This window comes from Mastigoproctus giganteus, chromosome 7 (assembly GCF_048544385.1).
Source record: "Mastigoproctus giganteus isolate SK-2022 chromosome 7, ASM4854438v1, whole genome shotgun sequence".
Taxonomy (NCBI): domain Eukaryota; kingdom Metazoa; phylum Arthropoda; class Arachnida; order Uropygi; family Thelyphonidae; genus Mastigoproctus; species Mastigoproctus giganteus.
In genome coordinates, this window is record NC_143581.1 from 183,974,483 (window position 1) to 183,995,656 (window position 21,174).

The 21,174-nt window shown below is 38.1% G+C and overlaps 1 protein-coding gene across 1 annotated transcript in view; it reads right to left on the reverse strand.

The window, feature by feature from the left end:
* Positions 1-402: 402 nt before the first annotated feature.
* Positions 403-21,174, reverse strand: part of LOC150083385 (ras-related protein Rap1-like) — a 33,988-nt gene continuing 13,216 nt past the window's right edge. Inside the window, exons 2-3 of the mRNA XM_090377235.1 lie at positions 9,530-9,703; positions 403-1,215 (exon numbers count right to left, since the gene is read on the reverse strand). Coding sequence (XP_090233361.1) covers positions 848-1,215; positions 9,530-9,703 — 542 coding nt within the window. The 3' untranslated portion in view covers positions 403-847. The remainder of the gene's footprint in view (positions 1,216-9,529; positions 9,704-21,174) is intronic.

Genomic DNA, 21,174 nt, shown 5'->3' on the forward strand with positions numbered 1-21,174 from the left:
TAAATGTCAAGCTGTCTTTGGTTTAAAGCTGCAGTTAGGGTATAGTGTCATGTAATTTTGTAAGTGAAGTTGCTATGGTTACCGAATGAGCTTCTGCAACTACGTCCGGTTTAAAAATAGGGACCATTGTCTCGGCAGATGTTGCTATTGAGGGAATTCTAAAATGTAGCTTGAAGGCGGTAAGTTTAGACGGGTTCAAACCAAAATAAAGTAGAGGCATTGGTGTTTCGCTTTTGTAATGATTTTGAGATTGTAATTGAACTGTTTTGCAATAACAAATGCAAAAGTTTTTAAATTCTTCTATTCCTTTGGTGACAGTAATATGAACTATATTAAGAGTACTAACAAATTTATTGTGATTTATTTAATAACAAATATTAAATTAACTCGGTCTCTGACGTTTTGATATTACTTAAACATCACCTGTTTCAAAATTTACAGTAGTCTATTGTGAGGATATAGACTTTTTCACGGTCAACTTTTTTTCATTCCATCAACTTATGGGGTGGGGGAAAATACTGAAGCACTGATTACATAACACCGTTACTTTTGGTTACATCTTAATGTTCATATAAAATTACGGGACATAAATGGAGTTCATCTAGCATTCATCCCGTCAACTTTTTTCATTTGATCAACTATGGGGTGGGGGAAAACATTGAAGACCTGATTACATAACACTGTTACTTTTGGTTACATCTTAATATTCATATAAAATTATGGGACATAAATAGAGTTCATCCAGCATTCACGCGTTTTGAAAAGGACACAAATTACTCAACCGTTGAATCTTTATTGGCACGTAGTTTTTGTGCTGAACATGACACCATCGCTAGAAAAAACAATTTTACAGAACTATACACCTCCCGAAACTCGTGTCACTATCTTCTTCGGTAGTTGATAGCTTATTGTTGCTGGATTTCCGCCTCAGTCCTAGACTAGCCATCAGCATTCCTATGGAGCTAAGTCTTCGACTTATTCGTCGCGAAGTTCTTCGGGATACGGGCTCAACTTGGGGTTGTTCAATAATACGTGCTTGTTGCAGTATTTCAGTGAACAGCTCATTTACGTTCACGTTGTATTTAGCACTTGTTTCCATGTATCGACAATTGCGCATTGCTTCGGACGCCGTTCGTGCTGCCATCTGGTGGGAAACCTGTCGCTTTTCTGTTAAGTCTGATTTGTTGCCGACTAGAATGATCGGTACGTTGGGTCCTGTAAAGAAAGAGCAAATTAAGTTATCGAATGTTATTCGCTTGGTTGGTGGGTTAATTTCAGTTAATTCAGAGCTCTAATTGCTATTGAAATCATAATTTTAATCACCATTTAAATGCTTATTTGTTTGTGGATACACAGTTCTATACAGTTAGGGGCACAATAGCAAATATAGTTGTTATTGTAACATTTTCTCCTGGATGAGTGGAGTTATCACTTATTTAGACGGTACGAATAAATTGAGTTAAATACTCCAGAGATCCTGAAAATCACCCGTAAATTGAAGAAGAATATTACATAGGACAGCTGAACAAGGTATTTCTGCACCCAAGGCAGGTAATTTGTGCGGTCCACCCCTCTTCAACTAATTGTATCATATGAACTTGTACCATTAAATCCCGTAAGTATTATGCTCATCGCAGTCTTGCACCCGAGACAAGTGCCTCGATGCCACACAATCCTCCCAGCTGTAATAGGAAGGCAGCATATTGGAGAAGATTATTCTCTTTCTACGTTTTAACAAAAGTAGAGAATAATCTTTCTTTATGGCCTTCTTCAATGAAGCGGTTTAATCAACATTCATGGACTTCATGCATTTCTCAGTGACTGAGTTTATAGAAGGAAAATATATGTTAATAAATTTATCTTCTTAGAATGTACTAATATTTTTACAATGACTTTCGATGGCCTGAGAGAATGCAAAAAATAGGTAAAACGCGAATGTTTAGCTAGTGATGCTTACAAGTCCATAATGCTTCCAGAAATATTCAAGGGATTTATCTCGGAAGCCGTCTTCCTTATGATCAGTCTCTCCGACAGCCGCCCTTGGACGGTATTAGCGGCTCTTTGTCATCATTGTCCTGATCTTTCTCATGATCCCCGCCCAGCTTACTGTTAATCCATTCTATGGTTTCGAAGGATTGCGTTAGTACTGGGACTGCCTTGGGTTTGTGATTCGTGGTTTTTTGGTTGTTTTAAGATTTTCTGTGTACCCCCCCCCCATTTAGTTTTGCTTTTAGCAGACTTCTGAGTTTCTGATAGTATTTCTCTCTGTCAGGCGGGCCTTGATTTCTTTGTTTTCTAGCTGTTTGGCTTGCCTCGTTATCAGGTATTTGTAGGTCTCTCCCTCTGTTATGGCTTCGATCTCTTTACCGGTCTTCAACTGGTAATTTCGGCCGACTAGTTTTCCGTGATGCAATCCGTGTGTCTTGCATTTGTCTAGTCATAATTCCATTCTGATGTCAGTGCTTACCTCTTCCATGATCCGGAGTAGCTATTGTGGTTGCTACTTAAGCTTGAGAGTCGTCCATGTACATCAAGTGGGGAAGGGTGTACAGGTTCGTTCTCCTTTCTTTAAGAGTATATCTATGCTTACTGGTATTAAGCATGACGGATAGCGGGTTGCGAGTACTAGACAGAACCACAGTGGGCTGAGGGAATCTTTGTGGAAGATTCCTCTCCTGATGGAGATTGGTTTGGTTGTGATGTTCCCGAACTTGATGGTGGTCCTCCATTTCGCCATGGTTGTTTCTGAGAAGTTTGTCACTGTCGGGTTGATTTTGTAGATTTTCAGAGTTTCTGTCAGCCAGCTATGGGGCACAGACTCGAAGGCCTTGTGGTAGACACATAAGTTGTGATGGGAGGTATTGTATAGTATATTTTACGTTCAATAAAGATAATAAGTAGTCTTTATTATTTGTTGTTGTTATTATTTAATTACTTAATTTAATTTAAGTAATTAAATAATGTAATTAAGTAATTTAATTACTTACTTAATACTAAAGTATAACTTTTTATCAAGAAACTTGTGCAATTGGCTTCACGCATTGAACAAATTTCTTGGCCAACAGATTAAGTCCATATGAATACAACAAATCAATCACAAGCTCAAGGATGCACAAAATATTTTATACCAAATTGGATCCACTCTTCAACAGGCAGACCAAATATTTGTTTTGGCATTGTTCCGCATCTTCTATATTAGTGTTCAAGATTTCAAGTCATTTGGATTCATAAAGTATTAGATATCTATACTTATTAATATTACTATTTTGTTTAAGATCTCTTGTTTTTAATATTGACAACGGATCGCCAACCTAGAACCCATCGGTAAGAGTCATTCTGATCAACTTTAAATTATCCCACGATATCAGTTACGACGCATTCACAGTTGATATTTTCTACCATTTCTACTGATAGGATTACGAGTTGTTCTCTCCAAACTACATCATCACATTATTATACCTGACATCGCAGCTGTCTTAGCTTCCAACCTTTAGAGGAGGGAACATTACAAGCTGGTCTGGGTGTTTCTGCTTAAAATAATAAGAGACAATATGATATACCTGATTTTTTACAAGCTATTCATGTAATCAGCGTTTCCCAAACTGGGTTCCGCGAACCCCTGGGGGTCCGTAGACCAGTTCCAAGGGGTCCGCGAAAGAGACCCTCTGGAACTGGTCAAATTATTCATTCTATGTGTAGTAAATTGATTATAAATAAAGTTATTATTATATATTTATGGAAAAATAAGAATAAAGTTCTGTTGTTTTAAACATAAAACTTCGAAATTTTTTTTTTTTTTTTCACACAGAGAGAAATATATGCATATATATAGGGGTCCGCAAACTTTTTTTGATTTTTTTTTTTAAGGGATCTGTAGATCTCAGTATTTTGCGAACCACTAGTCTAGATCAACAAGAAGTTTGAAATTTTCTCAAAAGAACGTATCATAGTGGTATAGCTAAATACGGTAGAGCATACTCAATTAATTTATACTAACATGCATAAAATTGATTTTTCACTGAGCCGAAACAAATACTGGTCTGCATCAGCGGAATATTTGCCTGTCTTTATAACCCATTGAATTTTTTTTTATTAACTGTTTGAATTAAAACTGATTCAGAAATTATTTTATTAAAATTAAAAACAGCCCTTTTGTAGGGGGTTGTTTCTGTAGTTTTAATCTCGATCTCTTAAGGACAGATGAAATATGAATTATGTGAATAGAAATTAACTATAAAAAAAAAAGAATTCAATAGTATTTCTGATTCTATGGAATGGCTGAAAAGGAGAAAAAAATGAGGTATGAAGTTTTATATCTTATGGATGATGTACAGAAATAAATTGAAATAGCTATTAGAAGCTTTAAAAAAATCTACAGATTATACAGAATCTTTCTATTTATTGCGAAACTCATTGATCAACGGTGTGTACCTTGGTAACTGTGACAACTGAACACATGCCATAGGATAAGAAATGAGATACAGGCAGTTCTCGCTTTACGAGTTCCTTGCTTTACGAGTTTTTTTCCCCCAAGTATCAACAAAATCGAAAATATTAACATTAATTGCAAAAAATGAATGCTAAACATTCATAAATACCGCATTTCAAACCACGCGTAGCTATATAATACAGTGTACCCCGCTTTACGATATTAATCAGTTCCAGAGGCACCATCATATCGTTAAAATATCTTAATGTGAACCCAATAATACATTGTTTTTTGGTAATTCGTTTCAAGATCTCAGAAGTTGAAATTTTCGCTATATAACTAAGCTATTTATCTCTCTAAAATGTCATTTTTAAAGTCACGCTCGTGACCTTAAGGCCATATAAAAAGGTCGTGAGCATGGTTTGTAAATTGCATTAGTTACCAATTCAAATCATTAAAATGCACTACAATTTCATCGTTTTCATATGTTCTGTTATAAGAATCAATTTTAAACGCATTTGTGATATTTTTCTAAAGCATATTTCTGGAGGTCCTTGCATTTGCGAAAATACCGATAGCTGGAATTGTGTGGTTTTTTTACGTTATTGTGGTGAAATGTGTTTCCTCTTTACTGAAATCTTCAATCGTATAAAAACAAAATTTCAGAATCTTCTCTTCATTCCTTTTTTTTTTTAAGCTTCATAAACTTGTTACTCAACGCGAATCGTGTTAGTTGCAATTTGTGTATGCCGTTAAAAAATACTTATGCATGCAATCGTGAAATTTATAATTAAAAGAGAAGATTATCTTGGAAACAAACGCCTCTTGAAATATTTCTGAAGACGACTCCTTGTGCAACAAACCAACGAGTGCCGAACCAATAATGAGTGATCAACGAGTGTGCATTTAGTCGATGATGATGGTGAAGAATAAACATCCTTTGACATTTGTAAGTCGTAAATAATTTCTCTATTATTATAATTTGCTTGATTTTACAGGCTACGTTTTCATTTCTTTCGATAAATCAATCATTGTTTAAACAAACTAATTAGTTAACTAATTTCATTGTTGAGAACATAATCCCTATTTTTAACCTTATGTCTATGGGAATTAATTCCCGCTTTACGAGCGCGCGCCAGGAACGAATTAACTCGTAAAGTAGAGAACTACCTGTATTTAAAAAAAAATGTAGAAGGCAGTTTCATTGTGACAACGATGATGTTTGAAGAGCAGTACAAAATTTATTAGTGCGGAGCATAAGCGAGATTTTTTCCAGGATAATGTGTGTTTATTTTGGAACGTAACCCTGCATCCAAATCAATTTTTCAATACCAAGGGACATTCAATAATAAATATCCTAACAGGCTCGTGCGCAATAAGACTGACCCAAAACATTGATAATTGCATTCGTACTATTGATTTTATTCTTCACACTGAAAAGAGTAAATCCATACAGGAGCAAAATAGACACTTCTAGTATATTTTTTGACAGTTTTAAATTCTGTATTCATTTTCAATAAAATTTGGTTGTATTGGTTAGGTGCAAACTGAGTTATATTTTAATTGGATAACTCTGTACACATTTCATTTGTATAATGAATTTAAATTCAACTTATACAGGGTGTTTCAGTTAAACGTTTCAGAACTTCTAAGAGAGGTAGGGTACATCCTGACAACTCGAAATCATATAGCAATGTGGGGTCGGAAATGCTTTCCTGAAGCGGTGTTGTACACAAGAAGCACCATAAAGAAAAGAGACCGTAAGTGAGAAATCGTTTTAATAATACATGAAAAGAAGCAAAAGGTACATGGATTAAAGTAAGTGTTCGAAGTTTCTTCCACGGGCTACAATGCACGCCTCACATCTCCGACGCATGGACATCCGAACATTCTGGAATACTCCAGGCGAATTTCGAATTTCTTCGGCAGCTACTGCGATTCTTGCAACCAGCTCCTCAGCATTGTCAACAGGGGGTGTCATAAACTAGCGATTTCATATGACCCCAGAAATAAAAATCAAGACATGATAGGTCGGGTGACAACTTTGGAGAGATGAACAGATTTCTGCATCGACGCAACAGACAATGTGGTTCCAACACGATGGAGCCCCTGCCAATTATAGCGGAGATGTTCGAAACTACCTGGATGTCACATTTGGTCAACAGTGGATCGGACGTGGTGGTCCCGTGCGTTGGCCTGCTCGGTCACCCGACCTATCATGTCTTGATTTTTATTTCTGGGGTCATATGAAATCGCTAGTTTATGACACCCCCTGTTGACAATGCTGAGGAGCTGGTTGCAAGAATCGCAGTAGCTGCCGAAGAAATTCGAAATTCGCCTGGAGTATTCCAGAATGTTCGGATGTCCATGCGTCGGAGATGTGAGGCGTGCATTGTAGCCCGTGGAAGAAACTTCGAACACTTACTTTAATCCATGTGCCTTTTGCTTCTTTTCATGTATTATTAAAACGATTTCTCACTTACGGTCTCTTTTCTTTATGGTGCTTCTGTGTACAACACCGCTTCAGGAAAGCATTTCCGACCCCACATTGCTATATGATTTCGAGTTGTCAGGATGTACCCTACCCCTCTTAGAAGTTCTGAAACGTTTAACTGAAACACCCTGTATAAATGATCTACGTAATTTTATAAAATTATATAAATGTCACGAATCTCGTACCTGGAAAGAAAAATGCCATCTATAAGCCATTATTTTATCGAAAAATGAAGAATTTCGTAGCAGCTGTGGATAAGAACAGAGTTATTTAAACCTGAAGTTTCCACATATTAGTGTTGTTAAAATCAAAGGAGGTGTATTCGTCGGTCCGCAGATCAGAAAATTTCTGAAAGATAAACATTTTGGAAATATTGTTAAATCCTTTTTAGGGTCCGTAGTCTAACGAAGGACTCTTATAATGTCACTCGGTTGTCTTGTCTGTCTGTCACAGCATTGTATCTCTGGAACCACTCAACCTATTGACTTGAAATTTTGCATGGGTTTGTATATCATGTGGGCCAACATAACACCATAGTAATTGTTGTTGACGAAAATTTGTCTGAGAAATGGGGGGGGGCAAAACAATGTTGTCGACAACCTATAGCTTATTATACACCGTTGGAAAGAGCTCACGAGTCGGTTTAAAATATAATTTTAAAATATTTTTAAAATTAAAAATGGCGGCGCCAGACAAGAAAATGTAATTTTGTCCACCTTCCCCCCTTTGTTTCCGTCGCTAATGGAGCTAAAAAATTAAAAATCACATTAGCTATGCGTTATTCGATGCTTATCAAGGGATTGAAATCTGTCATTTCCTTTTTGTGTTAAAATTTAAAAAAAACTATTTTTTATTGCACTTCGATAGCGTGCTTCTTTATACTGAGTAACTCTCCTTTTGGTGACAAAAAGGTTGCGAAGTAGTTAGTTAATAATTCTATAAAGGTCATTTATAAATTTTGCGACGAGAAGTATTTGTTAACAATTTTCAAAGTTGGAGTTGTCCCGGCAAGGAGGTACTCAGCGAGCCAGTCTTGAGGCGGCTGTGGTGGGGAGGCGCCTGCGCGGAGTCTTGCACCGCCCTCACCTGCCAGTCGCTTCTCCCCCAAGACTTTAATCGCTTCACCCACCCTTGTCATTCACTGGAAAGCCTCAAATAGACAACGTTTTCTTTAGTTCCTCAGTTTTAGGCCAAGCCGGGGTACTAAAACTTTTTTTCTGTTACAATAAAGCTCTCTATTTGAGATACTACACTAACGACCATTCGCGGCTACAGACCCTTCATCCTGAGTGCCTGGCACTCAGTACTTGACCGATTTATTACCTATAAGTGTGGAAATCCTACAAGAAAGTTTGAACTTTGTTTTGTTGTTACTCAAAAAAAAAAAAAAAAAAAAAAAAAGGACTAAAATCTTGATTGAAAATTTACTACAAACCTACTGAAATCTCAGTTTCAGTAAGTCTCTAAAAGTACACTTCCTCCTTTCCAGTTTATACTTTTCCCAGATAATGTTGGACACATTAGTGATGAAAAATGCGACTTTTAAGATAAAGCAAGCATTCTGGCAACACATATCCTGCTGATTAAATAAAGCTGTTTTCTGTTACTTAGAAGAAGTGAAAATTATTCAAAAGAGTATTCCGCATCCAAATGCTCATTACTAAGAAATTGCCTTCTTTCTGAATGACAAGATGTTGAAGGAATGGTCAGTAAGCCCAACATTCAGTTAAATAATCCACAACGTTGTATTCTTCAAGGTTTGCCAATTCCATATATCTTAATCTAACTAAACATACTAAACCATTTAAAATCCGCCAATGTTCGTCCATCTATTGTTGACGATAGATAGATCCATACAGCAGGTAAGACGGAGATGGTCTAACCATTCTCCGTCTGCAATACAAGGAACCGCTTGGACCCTTGTTGTCCAAACCATTTTAACTCTGAGCATATATCCCAGTCGACGTTGGTACACCCAAAGCCACCTAGAGCAAGTTTTTCAATGAGGCACGAAGAACCGAAAATGAGAATCTCCAGCATAATAATAACAAAGCATCACATATCTACAGAAATTTCCTAGTCGACAATGCTCCAGCTTTCACAGTGGAATTTATGATCAGGTGTGGCTTTGAAAATCTGTAGCACCCATCTTATTCTTCCGATTATTCATCTTCAGACTACTTCTTCCCTAAAATGAAGAAAATATTACGGGGCCGCAGATTTAAGACTGATGAGGAGGTAATTAATGAAGTGGAAGCCTGGTTTTCTGCTCAAAGTGAGGAGTTCTATTCAAGGGGCCTGAAAGAGTTAATCTACAGATGCGAAAAATGTGTAGCTCTAAAAGGTAGGTACATAGAATAGGATGAAATTGATAGCCAAGTTTTAATTCCCTAACTCAAATATTTTTAGGTGAGGGTAAATGCTTACAGAGTGCCCCTCGTATTGCCTAACCTAAAATTTAATAGTAATTAATGACAAAAGGTAAAGCATATTTTCTGACTTACTTTAACGAAAACTGGCAGAGATGTTATGTAGAAAGTGTTTTATCTATAGCTACCTAATCTGTTGTAATACTTGCAAGTAAAGATAAAACTACCCAAACTGACCTCTTAATTTGTTGATCATTTCCCACAGTTGCGTTGCCTCCTGGAGAGATTGAAGGCTGTCCACGGAGAAGACGAGAACAAATCCTCTTCCGGATCTGATGCTCAGTTCTCTCATAGCAGGAAAGTGGTGAGACCCAGCTGTGTCCAGGATTTCCAAGGTATGAAATATGCCATCTAAATGAAAGAGTGATAAATATTACAGAAATATTGGATATAAAGAAAGTGTGAACATTCAGTAACACATGGCATTAAATACCAAAAATATTACTACAAATATATTCGTTAATGGTTCTTTTTGCTGGTTCACCCATTTAGCTTGCTCTGCTGGTGGCTTTAGATTCTGCCCATTTTTGAGCGGTTTCCCGAGAATTGCTTCCATAATCTGTTTTATATATATTTTTAAAATAATTTATAATTATTTTCAGTTTTAGAGTTTCCGTATTTGTGGGGGGAAATTTCACCATGCTCCGTTTGAAGGGGTTTCGCTTAACAACTCTATTTGCATATTGGTAAATTAGAAAACACGCTTAAATAACAAAGTACACATTCTGTATTTGCTATAATTAGAAAATGTCGAAACAGCTATGCATACTTATGGAATCTTTTAATAGTTCGTAAATCAGTACTGCTGCTGTTTTATAAATGCACAACTTTGTTTAAAGAAGAGGTATGGCCAGGGAGAATCGTAAAAAAAATCGACGAAGTACGAAAACAAGTTAGTTTTTTTTTTTATAGAAGTTTTTTTTAATACAATTAAACTGAATGTACACCAATTTCAACGAGATAGAAAATAAAAATAAAAACCGAAGTTCCATTTACCAACAAATTTCATTCCTAATGTTATCACCGATGTCCGACATGAAGTGTCCTCTTTGATTTCCCTCGAAATTTCCTTATACAGTACTCTCCCCAATACACATACCCAGGTAATTAGTCAAATCCAAGACACAAGAAGAAGACGAAGTTTTGTTGAAGTGAAACTTCTTTAAGCGCGCCCCATGCAATTTTCACATGGGAGTAACTTGCGTCCGTGGAAATCGCAACGAAAATGCGACGCGAAATGACACTGCATTCTAAGCCATAAGTCAACTATCATACTAGGCTAAATGCACCCGAGATCAATATTCCCAAATGGAAATTGCATCAAGATTAAAAACAAATTGGAAAAATCATGTGTTAATGATATAAATTGAAAATGAAAAGTTGATTTCAGTAGATTAAGAGACCTTAACTATTGTGAGATATTAGTGAGGAGTATTAGAACTGAAGGAATTTGCCGGATGTCAACCCAAAAAACTGGAAAGATAACTTTGGTAAAGTGAAAATTGTTAAGCAAATACAGATAAGTGAACAAATATAAAAACAAGATGCAAAACGAGGAGTGAAGGAAGCATAATAAGACTATTTTAATGTTAAACGAAAATGTCACAGATGAAGTAATTTAAAAATTGTTCTTCAAATAGTACGAAAATATAGAACAAATTGTGCTGAAATGTAAACAATGTGAATGTTTTAATTTATGTAAATGTATGTAAAATATGATGTTATTCAAAATGTAAATGAGAATACGATGTCATAATTACATATATGAATAGACAATGGAACTAAATGTAATATATTAATACAAAATGTTAGGACCCTAGCTAACAAGTTCCATACCTTGCATGCCCTTCAGGAAGACATAGATTTCATCTGCATCTCGGAAACTTGGGTTGATGAGGGGAAACACCTCAGGGTGCTCCTCTCCTTCACTCGTTATCACTATCTAGCAAACTCCAGAAAAGATAAGAGAAGAGGCGGAGTTATTATCTTCTTCAAGACCGCTTTCAGGCAGCTATATGGTCACAAAAAAAGAAAAAAAAAAAAAAAAGAACAACCTAATTATGATATTAGAGTCCCCTGTAAATGATTACATCTACCCTTATTTAATTTGTCTGTAAATTGCGTGTGTTCTCTGGTCAATTTGCCTGTTTACTGGACGAAAAAAACCCAGTTTCTGAGAGAAAAACCTTGCTATTTACGTCTGAGACCGACGACAAAACGAGATTGCGTAAATGACAAACAGAAAATCAAACTTTGGATTTAGCAGTGCCATCAACCAGCAATGCCGCTGCTCCATCTAACAATAATATATCCGAAATGACTAATCTCATCTGCTCCGCATTTCTCCAATTGCTTAGCAGATAAGTTTAAATGATCAAGCTACTTTTTCTTAAGCCCCTACTATTTACATAAGAACGCGCATGAAGAGTTTGAAAGGATATTTATGAAAAATTTATTTCTTTTCTGTATGCTATCATCTACGGTTCGAAAACGACACAAAGGAACCAGTTGCTAAAAATACACCATTGACACGCATTCCACTTCTCGATGTTGACGTCGACGTAATCCTTATGTGTAATAGCTGTAGAGAATCATTTCATAAGAACAAGGAGCTTAGGTGTTACCCAATGGCCAGTGATACTTACAACAGTTGTCTATATTTCTCCTAACAGCATTATAAAATAGATGTAGGGTTTTGGTCAGTCTTGTCTGGTAATTCGGAGCAGCATTGCGATAAAACTCTTAACATTGTGACGGACAGATGTTGAATATGTGCAGTAAAGGAAAAGCTGTCGTCGATGATGACTCCTAAAAATTTGGTGCTTCGGACAAGTGGAAGTGATTTCATTTCAAGTTTTACCACTGGTGGTCTGCCACAGTCTGATTTATGTTTAAAAATCATGATCTTCGATTTGGTTGGGAAAATTTCAATTTGTTCTTAGAGGACCAAGACGATAGTTCAAAGAGTATTTTATTGGCATAGAGTTCTAAATCAGATCTTGAGTTTCCATTCACCAAAATGATAAGGTCATTTGCATATGCAAGTTGTTGCACATTTTGAAATTCAGTCGTCCTAAGCAGCCAATCATCAAGAACTAGGTTCCAAATCAAGGGACCCAAAATTGATCCTTGGAGGCAACCACGGGAGACAGATCTGTGAATCTTCGTGCTTTTAGTGATGTGACGGTGATGGTACGATCAGCAAAGTAGTTTCTAACAAGTTTATAAAGCTGAAGAGAGCAATGATAACATATACGGAAATGACGCAAATTACATCATTTCCGCATCTCATTTTCGTGACAGATTGCTTTTATTTCAGTCCGAAATTTAGTAGTGGCGCCAAAGATGTTTTCATATCAAAATCGCAACGAAAATGCGACACGAAATGATTCATGGCTCCCACCATTGTAAGACACACCAGGCACGAGCGGGCAGCGCCGTACGTAGCAGCGACGCATGACGCAATCAGTACCCGTACAGCGCTGCAACGGTGTAACTCGCACGCGTGTCGCGTTTAAAATGTTCTTGTTTATACTTCGGCAATAAATCATCAATACAAACGTTAATCATTTTTAGCAGTCAAGTGTTGAACCCCAGTCCACTCAAAGAGCACGTGCTACTGCACTCTAGTTCTTGACCACTCGGTTACGTCAGGCGTTTTAAATCACTATATCTCAGCTTCTAGCAGTCTGATTTTAAAATTTTAAAAACCAAAATATTTCTTTCGTCATTCTCTACCGTATTTCATAAAAATTTCGATGGAAAAAAAATTTATAATTGAACATGCCGAAGACTAATAGTGAGCGTTGTAAGGCGGAAAGAGCACGTATACGTGCAACACTACCACCGAAAAACTACCTAAATCGAGTACAAAGGAGAGATCCGTAAAAACTTTGTAATAAACTTGTAAAACAATTTTAAAATATTAAACCATGTAACATTGAAATAATAAACGTTTCAAAAGATTCTAAAGAAGTTTCACTTAACTTCCGCTATGCGTGCTCGGTGCACACTTTTTTTTTTTTTTTTTTTCGTAACTGTGAAAATTCCCAACTAACATCGATTCAAAGAATCATTTATTAGCGTTTACAACTATTAGTTTAAGTGCATTAAGAAAACTTGAAATACAAGTAAAAGTAAAATATATCAGTAAATACTCCTTTGGGCTTCGTCATAGTCATTAAAAGAGGATCGTTCAGTTCAATTTCAGGGTGATTATTTCATTCATACAGAAACTAAGATACAATACAATTTATGTATAGCCAGCTCGAAAAATGTCATTTGAAGTTTTATGATAATGGTTGAGGGGGGGATGCCTTAAGGAAAATTAAGCTTTCTTAATTCTAAGGAAATGCAATATTATTTTATTTGTGAATTTGATATAAACAGCTAATTTTCCAAAATAGATGCAGTGGCTGATTTTGGAATGCTATAATTGCTTTAACAATGTTACTTTCGACCTATCCCCCACCCCCCCGCCTTTCGACACCAGTAATGCTAGGGCCAAAAAATCCCAAAGAACCTAACTTTATTTCTTAAGCTTACAATTTCCTGTTCCATCTCTTATCCATTTAGTATTACTTCAAGTTGAAAGACTTCTTTATACTGAACATCCGCCATATCAATGCGTCATATCATTATATGCTGTGTTAAAAAAATGCTTTGGGAGAAGGTGGGAATTGCTGCTTTGCAGACTCCAAACGTCATCATTATGTAGAATGCTGATCTCATTTTCTTTATTCGATTTCGGATATGTTGGAAAAGCCGCCGTTATTTCCAATGCCTTTTAAAATCTCAGGAAAAGTAACGAGAAAGAGAGATGCTTTCGCCATCATTAAGGATACCACATGCCGAAGTATCACTCTGTTACATAGACATTTCAATTTTTGCTGCATGCCTTTTCTATAGATATTTCCGTGAGCAGCGTTCTTCTGAAACTTCGTTCAACCGCTCGCTCTCTAATCCGTCCGAATGCGTGCCTCGTCGACATCCATTCACTGTCCAACTCCAACGCAGAACTAAATTTATCCCTTCTTTTTCCTGAAAATTACAATCTAGAGAAATTAAAATCTAATGTCAATATCTTCTGTCTTCTCGAATTTTATTTATTTATTTTATTTTATTTTATTTATTCATTTATTTTATTATTTTTTTTTTTTAGCCAAAAAATGTCCAAAAGTACTATAGGGTCCAATACCTTTCATGTTTGGCGCTATCATTATTAAAAAAATAATAATAACAATAAAATAAAAAATACTTTGCTCCAGTTCCAAACTTGCTCGTGTGCTGCCTTAAGTAGTGCGAGTCCTGAACGTTAGTTCAAATTCGCTGTGGCACACTGTGATGATACATAACGCTGTAAAGTAGCCCGAACTGAGTATAGTGCTATATTTGTGCAGCACGTTTGTCTCGTTTTGTTCATTTGTTTCTGGCTTCTTTGCTACCAGTGATCACTAGGGACACAGCTGCTTCCTAGTACCCGTCCACTCTACGAAAAGGTTGGACACAGTTATTCTCGTATTATCCTTAGCGTACTAAATCGTGCACTTATGGGTGACAGTAATCCCTTTTCGTTATGATCCAATCCATGGTACGAAATAAAGCAAAAAAAAAATTATCTCGCCTCTTCATAATATTACAGAGGCTGGCAAATCCTGCTCCTAAGAGGGGGCACATTAAAAGTTTCGATATGGCCAAGAACCTTATGTAGGTCCAGTCGACCAGGTTCAATTTATTCCAGCAGCTGGTCTATCAGTCAGATACGGTACCCTATGATCGGGAAGTCGCAGTATAATAATAAGGCCGAAAACCATATACTGATTGCAAACCACATAGTTCATATTATGTAAGGAGGTAGTCGATTCTTCTACAGATATGCCCAGACTTCACTATTAGGAACCAGTAGTCAAGTCTAGTAGAGATATGTTTCGGGAAAATGCAATGTAATTTAAAGGTCCACGTAGTCAATCCGAGGAGTCTCAATCTTTTACTTAAATCATTAGTTGCAAGATCGGATTGAATATCTCTGGTAGTTTAACCGTACATTTGGGATTGAATTGATATGTATGTATGTGTACATGATCTTTGTGCTGTTAGCACACACGGTGTAGTATACCCAGGCCTCCACCTAATTTTATTGTCTGTAATATCCAAACCGGAATTAACATGGGCCTGGGAAAATAAAAAAAAAAAAAAATGTAAAATTTATGTTGTGTATAATGTGTTTATATTGTACCCAGGACAGCAGCCGACACCTGGGCGTCTGCTCCTGGTGCTCGTCCCTAGGCATGTGGAGCCGGGCCTGGGTATACTACACCGTGTGTGCTAACAGCACAAAAATCCCGCCCCCAGGGCGCTCACTCCTGGAAGCCAGCGGGGGAAAAAAAAATAATAAATAAAATAAGATAAAAAAATAATGAATAAATTAAAAAAAATAAAACAAAACAAACAAACAAAAAAAAAAAAAAAAAAAAAAATATATATATATCCGCATGAGCAAAATCCCGCACCAGCTGATTTCTCTGGTGCCAGCAAAGCAAACAAAAAAAAAAAAAAAAAGGGTTCGTTACCGATAGTGTACAAAGACACACAAAAAAAAAAAAAAAAACTCAAACTATTATATTATATTAGAGCCACCCATAATTATATGTATTATGTCTGTAAATTGCTTGTGTTCTCTGGTCGATTTGCTTGTTTTGCTGGACGAAAAAAAACCCAGTTTATGGGGAAAAAAAAACCTTGCTATCTACGCCTGAGACCGACTAACTCAGCCACGGAGTGAAAAACGCCCATTAAAGTTCCTCGCGTCATTGAGGGATTCGAACCAGGGCCTTTTCCATCAGGTGTGGGGGAGGGCGGTGACGATACCACTGTGCTACTGCACAGACACTGTACATAGTCGGTGCACAGTACGAAAAAAAAATGTGTGCGTGTGGGGGGAATTTATATATAAAAAAAAAGCTTGATCCCCAGCACACACAAAAAGAAAAAAAAAGTGTACAGTTAATTAGCTAACATCAGTTATGATAGGAATTCGCTTTCTTTTTGTAAAAGCCATTCTACAAAATTCTTGTAAGGCCAAAAAGTAATCCGGAGTTAACAGTAACAAAGTTTCAGGTATACACAGATGCACCTTATCAATTCAACGTCATTAAAAAATAAAACTATTCCAACTGGGTCTAGTAGAACAACTATATTGTATCTGTGGTATGCTGGAAACGTGGGATCATGTATATATGGAACATGACTGTTCCATTTATGAAGAGTATAGATGTACATTAAGATCTTTGATACCATCTGGGAAAGATAATTGCTTCTTGCAGTAAAGTTGCGCAGGATCAGTATTATCCAGAAGTGATTTTAGCGTTTGCCTTCATGGTAAAGGGATCTGTTACGGCTGTGGAAATGTCTTTCGCCTTGTAAAGAGTTCCTGTACGAACTGCGTCAGCGCTGTATAGGTTTTGTCACTCTCCATTATTTGGTGTTCTTGATTTTTCGGTGAGAATTGAAGCTTTGTGATGAGGACGCACCGGAGATCATCGTACAGGAGGCAGTGGTACATGAGATGATCCCATGTCTCTGGTTGACCGCAGTAACAGTCGGCAGTGTCACTAAGTCGGAAGCTCAGATGCTCCGTGCCCATTGAGTAGGCATGTTGTTAAGAGTCCTTGTGATAGCCAATGAGGGTGCTTGGAATAAGCTTGGTTGATGTCAAGAAAGAATTTGCGAGTAATCTCCCCTTTTGTAGTTGTTTTCCAGCGGGCTTGCCAGACTTGTTGCAGGTGGTAGATAAGTCGTCGTTTTCAAGTTTTGGGTCACATGTGGGATCAGTAGTAAAATATAAGCAGGTAGTCGCTCTGTCCAATAATTGATACAAAAGAGCGTAGTTGACGATCTCCATGGGAAGGGCATGCACAAGGACCTGGAGAGCGTGCATGCATGCTAACGGTACAGCAGGCTCGAGAAATAGTTAAAAGTATGGAGCTCTGTGTCGTCTCTAATTTCCTCTTGTTCACCGCGGTAATAGCTTTGTGGAACCAAATTCCAGACGCATATGATATGGCCGGGATGAAAATGGCCTTGTAAAAGAGGGCAAGGGTCCTCTTCTTTAACTCTCAATCACGGCGGGTGACCCTGGCCATGAGTGCAGAGTAGTTTTTAATTTTTTGCTGGAGATTGATAAGGTGAGGCGTAAAGGATAAGTTTTTATCAAGAATGACTCCAAAATATTTAAGTTGGGTATCCAGTCTAATCGTCTTTCCTTGTATTTTTATTTGCGGAGATCTTCTTGGGTCGAGGGTGCTCTTAAGCAGAATTGAATTGGTTTTAGTTGGAGATATTTTGAGATGATTTTCATCCGTCCAGGCCTGAAGGATCCCAACTGCACGGTTTGCTAAGGTCTCCGGCTGTGCTCTGAAGTCAGCGGCCAGCATAAAGACCAAATCGTCCACGTATTTGAGGAATACATCAAGCACCACATTCCGAAGAAGTAGAGAGAGCCAGTCTAGTTAGCTGAGTGATTTTTGTCCTCTGTCATTTTGTCTCTAGAACAGTGATTTATCGGAATCTACCAAACTGTCAATGTTCTTCAGCAGTTGTCCAGAGTCCTGAGAAGCTAATAAGATGTTTTTGGATACAAGACTCCAGAGATAAGTATTTTGATTTAAATATTTTTCTAACTCTCGCATGCATAATATATACTCACTGTGTCGCTTCGACTACTACCTTGCCGTCGCAACAAGGTGATCGCTGACCGTTGGTCTCTTTGACTGCCTAAGGGCTTTCAAGTATCCTAGAGTCTAGACTATTGTTCTCCTCCTGCTATAAAGTGATTTCCTCCCTGCTACTCCTAGCCTTTTGTTTCCAATCCTCGGGAGATACAGCGAAAGCAAAAGCTGACGTTTTTCGCCCAGGAGAAAACAATAAAACCGTATTTCTTGACCTGAATTTTAACTCACACAAAATCCACTGCCTATATCTTAAGAACGACAAGTGTGTACGTCATTTTGCTTCTTGCAATTGGTAAAAAGAAAAACTGAAATCTGCCCGCTTATCCGAAGTGCCTGTAAATCCGTACTTGTCCATCTATCAAAACTGACAATCTCCACCATGTCAAACAGCGAACCGGAAAATGAGGAAAGAACATTGACTGTCCCCCTAACAAGATCCCGGGGTGGCTTTGCACTAAATGAATCTGTGGAAGATCAAGAAGAAAATAGGCCTGACCTTGCCTGCAAGAAACGCAATAGGGAAACTGCAGCCAAAGCGGATGCCATTAGAGAATAGCATTCCCACAGATATGACAGCCATAAATACCGATCAATCTGAACACCTGTATGCAGAAACTGTAACTGACAAAGTCTTTTCCCTTAGATCCGGCTTGGAAGCTCTCATGTCCAAGCCGACAAACCGGATTACGTCTGCAACTCGGGGAGATATAATAAAGATATGGAGCCAGATGGAACGCATCCTTTTTGACCTTCACGTCAACAACGAGCGGCTCAAATCAAAGTGGAAACCTATCAGGAAGAGCGTGGAAATGAAATGCTACAGCGCACCGCTCTTATGCAGATGCGCTGAGGAATCTTTCAAAAAAGATTATTGAAGCACACAAGCCAACCCGGATAAAGAAAACGCTACTAAAGGAGCAACATCTGGTTGTATTAAAACCAACAGAAGACAGCCCTATGGAATCGAGTGAAGCCGTCAAGACGGCCGTTGTACAAAAATTAGCAAGCGACGTAAAGAACACCCGTATCAAATCAATAAGAAAAACCAGGAACATCGGAGTAATAATTGAGACTGCAACGCGACACGAAGCCCAGACAATACTGGACAACCCAAAAATTTCCACCACATTTCCACCTAACAAAACTGAAGAACCGGTTTGCGCCAACTGTAAACTAGCAAATGGATTACAAGCATTTGATAAGGGATAACAAGTGCCCGGTTTATCTGAAAGCAAGAAGCACACAACAACAAAGAACTAACTATGGCCCCATATATAAGACATATAACTGTACAATAATGAAATTTATGCAGCTAAATGCTCAGCGAGCGCGTGCTGTGGTAGACCAAATAAGAATAAAGGCTGACGAAGACAATACAGACGTCCTGTTCATCCAAGAGCTCTATACAAATGCAAGAAAAGTCAATTAAAAACTTGCCATTGGCAAAACAAAAAAAGCCCAGGGTTAGACTTCATTGAAGCAGAAGTAATTAAGAAGCTTGCAGAGACACAATCAAATCTCCTTCTCAGCCTGTACAACCATTGTCTGGAAGACTCTTCCCGGATGATTTGAAAGAAGCCAATCTGTGCCTCATTTTGAAGAACCCAAGTAAACCACCAGAGCAGCCAAGGTCATACAGACCCATAGCACTCCTTCCCGTTTTAAGCAAAATATTTGAACGTCTTCTCTTATCCAGATTGTAAAAACACTATAAAAATGCAAATCTCTAGTCCCCAAACCAGTTCGGTTTTCGGCCAGGCCGTTCAGCAGAAGATGCTCTTCGACAGCTCACGGATTCAGTCAAAAATTCAGCCACCAAATACTTCTTAGTAATATCAGTGGATTTCGCCGGGGCCTTTGACTTGCTCTGGTGGCCAAGTATACTACGAAGACTCAGAGAAGCTAGCGTTCCAACAAATCTTTACAGGACTATCTTCACAACAGAAGTGTTACAGTCAGAAATGCCTATCGACAAGTCTCGAGAAATGTCTACAGAGGATGCCCCCAGGGTTCTGTCCTTGGCCCTTTCCTATGGAATGTGGTCATGGACGAGTTCCTGAACCTAGACCTGGGGGATGTTTCCACCCAAGCCTTCGCAGACGACTTGATACTGACAGTCACTGGAAACTCCAGAGCTTCCCTGGAAAAAACAGCTAACGGAGCCCTTACAAAGCTACAAAAATGGGCCAGCCTCCATAAACTCCATATATCCCCTGAGAAAACTACTTCAATTCTACTTAGAGGAACACTTCAAATAAGCAGGTTGCCGCAGATTAAAATTTATGGTATAATCATCAAACTGACAACTGAGATGAAGTATCTTGGGGTAATTCTCGACCCTAAGCTCACGTTTTACCCGCATATAGACTACCTTCATCGCAAAGTCAGGAACTACACGGCAATGGTAGTGAGGATCAGCAGGTCTGATTGGGGCCTAAATCGCCGCTCACTGCAAATGCTATACAAAGCTGTATTTATTCCCACTATAACCTACTGTGTAGATGTCTGGTATCATCGTGCACTCATTGTTCGTAACCAAAGGAAGCTCATCTCCATTCAGTGTAATATCCTTCTCACTATCACCCGTGCCTGCTGCACAGTAAGCAACGCAGCGCTCCAAGTCTTGGTAGGAGTTCTCCCTCTGGACCTGCAGATAATTCGCAAAGGCGTGCACTACCGGCTCGCAAAGGATTTCACTGCAAACCCAGCAAACACCATCAAAGAAGAAAAAAAGCGCCTTGCAGTCTACCTTCTTAACGCCTGGCAAAACAGATGGAATACCACCCCCAAAAGTTCCATCACTAAAAAATTCTTACCCTAAAGCTCCAGCATGGTACAGCCCAGGGTTATATACCACTTTCTTGATTACAGGCCATGGATCCATAAATCACAAACTTGCCTCTATGAACATCGTGGATGACCCTCGCTGTCTTTGTGGTGATAACGAAGACTGGGATCACCTATTCTATGTTTGCCCGTTCTACGAGGACCTGCGAACATTGCTCATATCAAAAATACATGCCTTCCCTCGAGGAAATGAGCATTTTATGATTAATGAGGAAGATTGTGACCGCTTCTAGCTACTGAACTTGA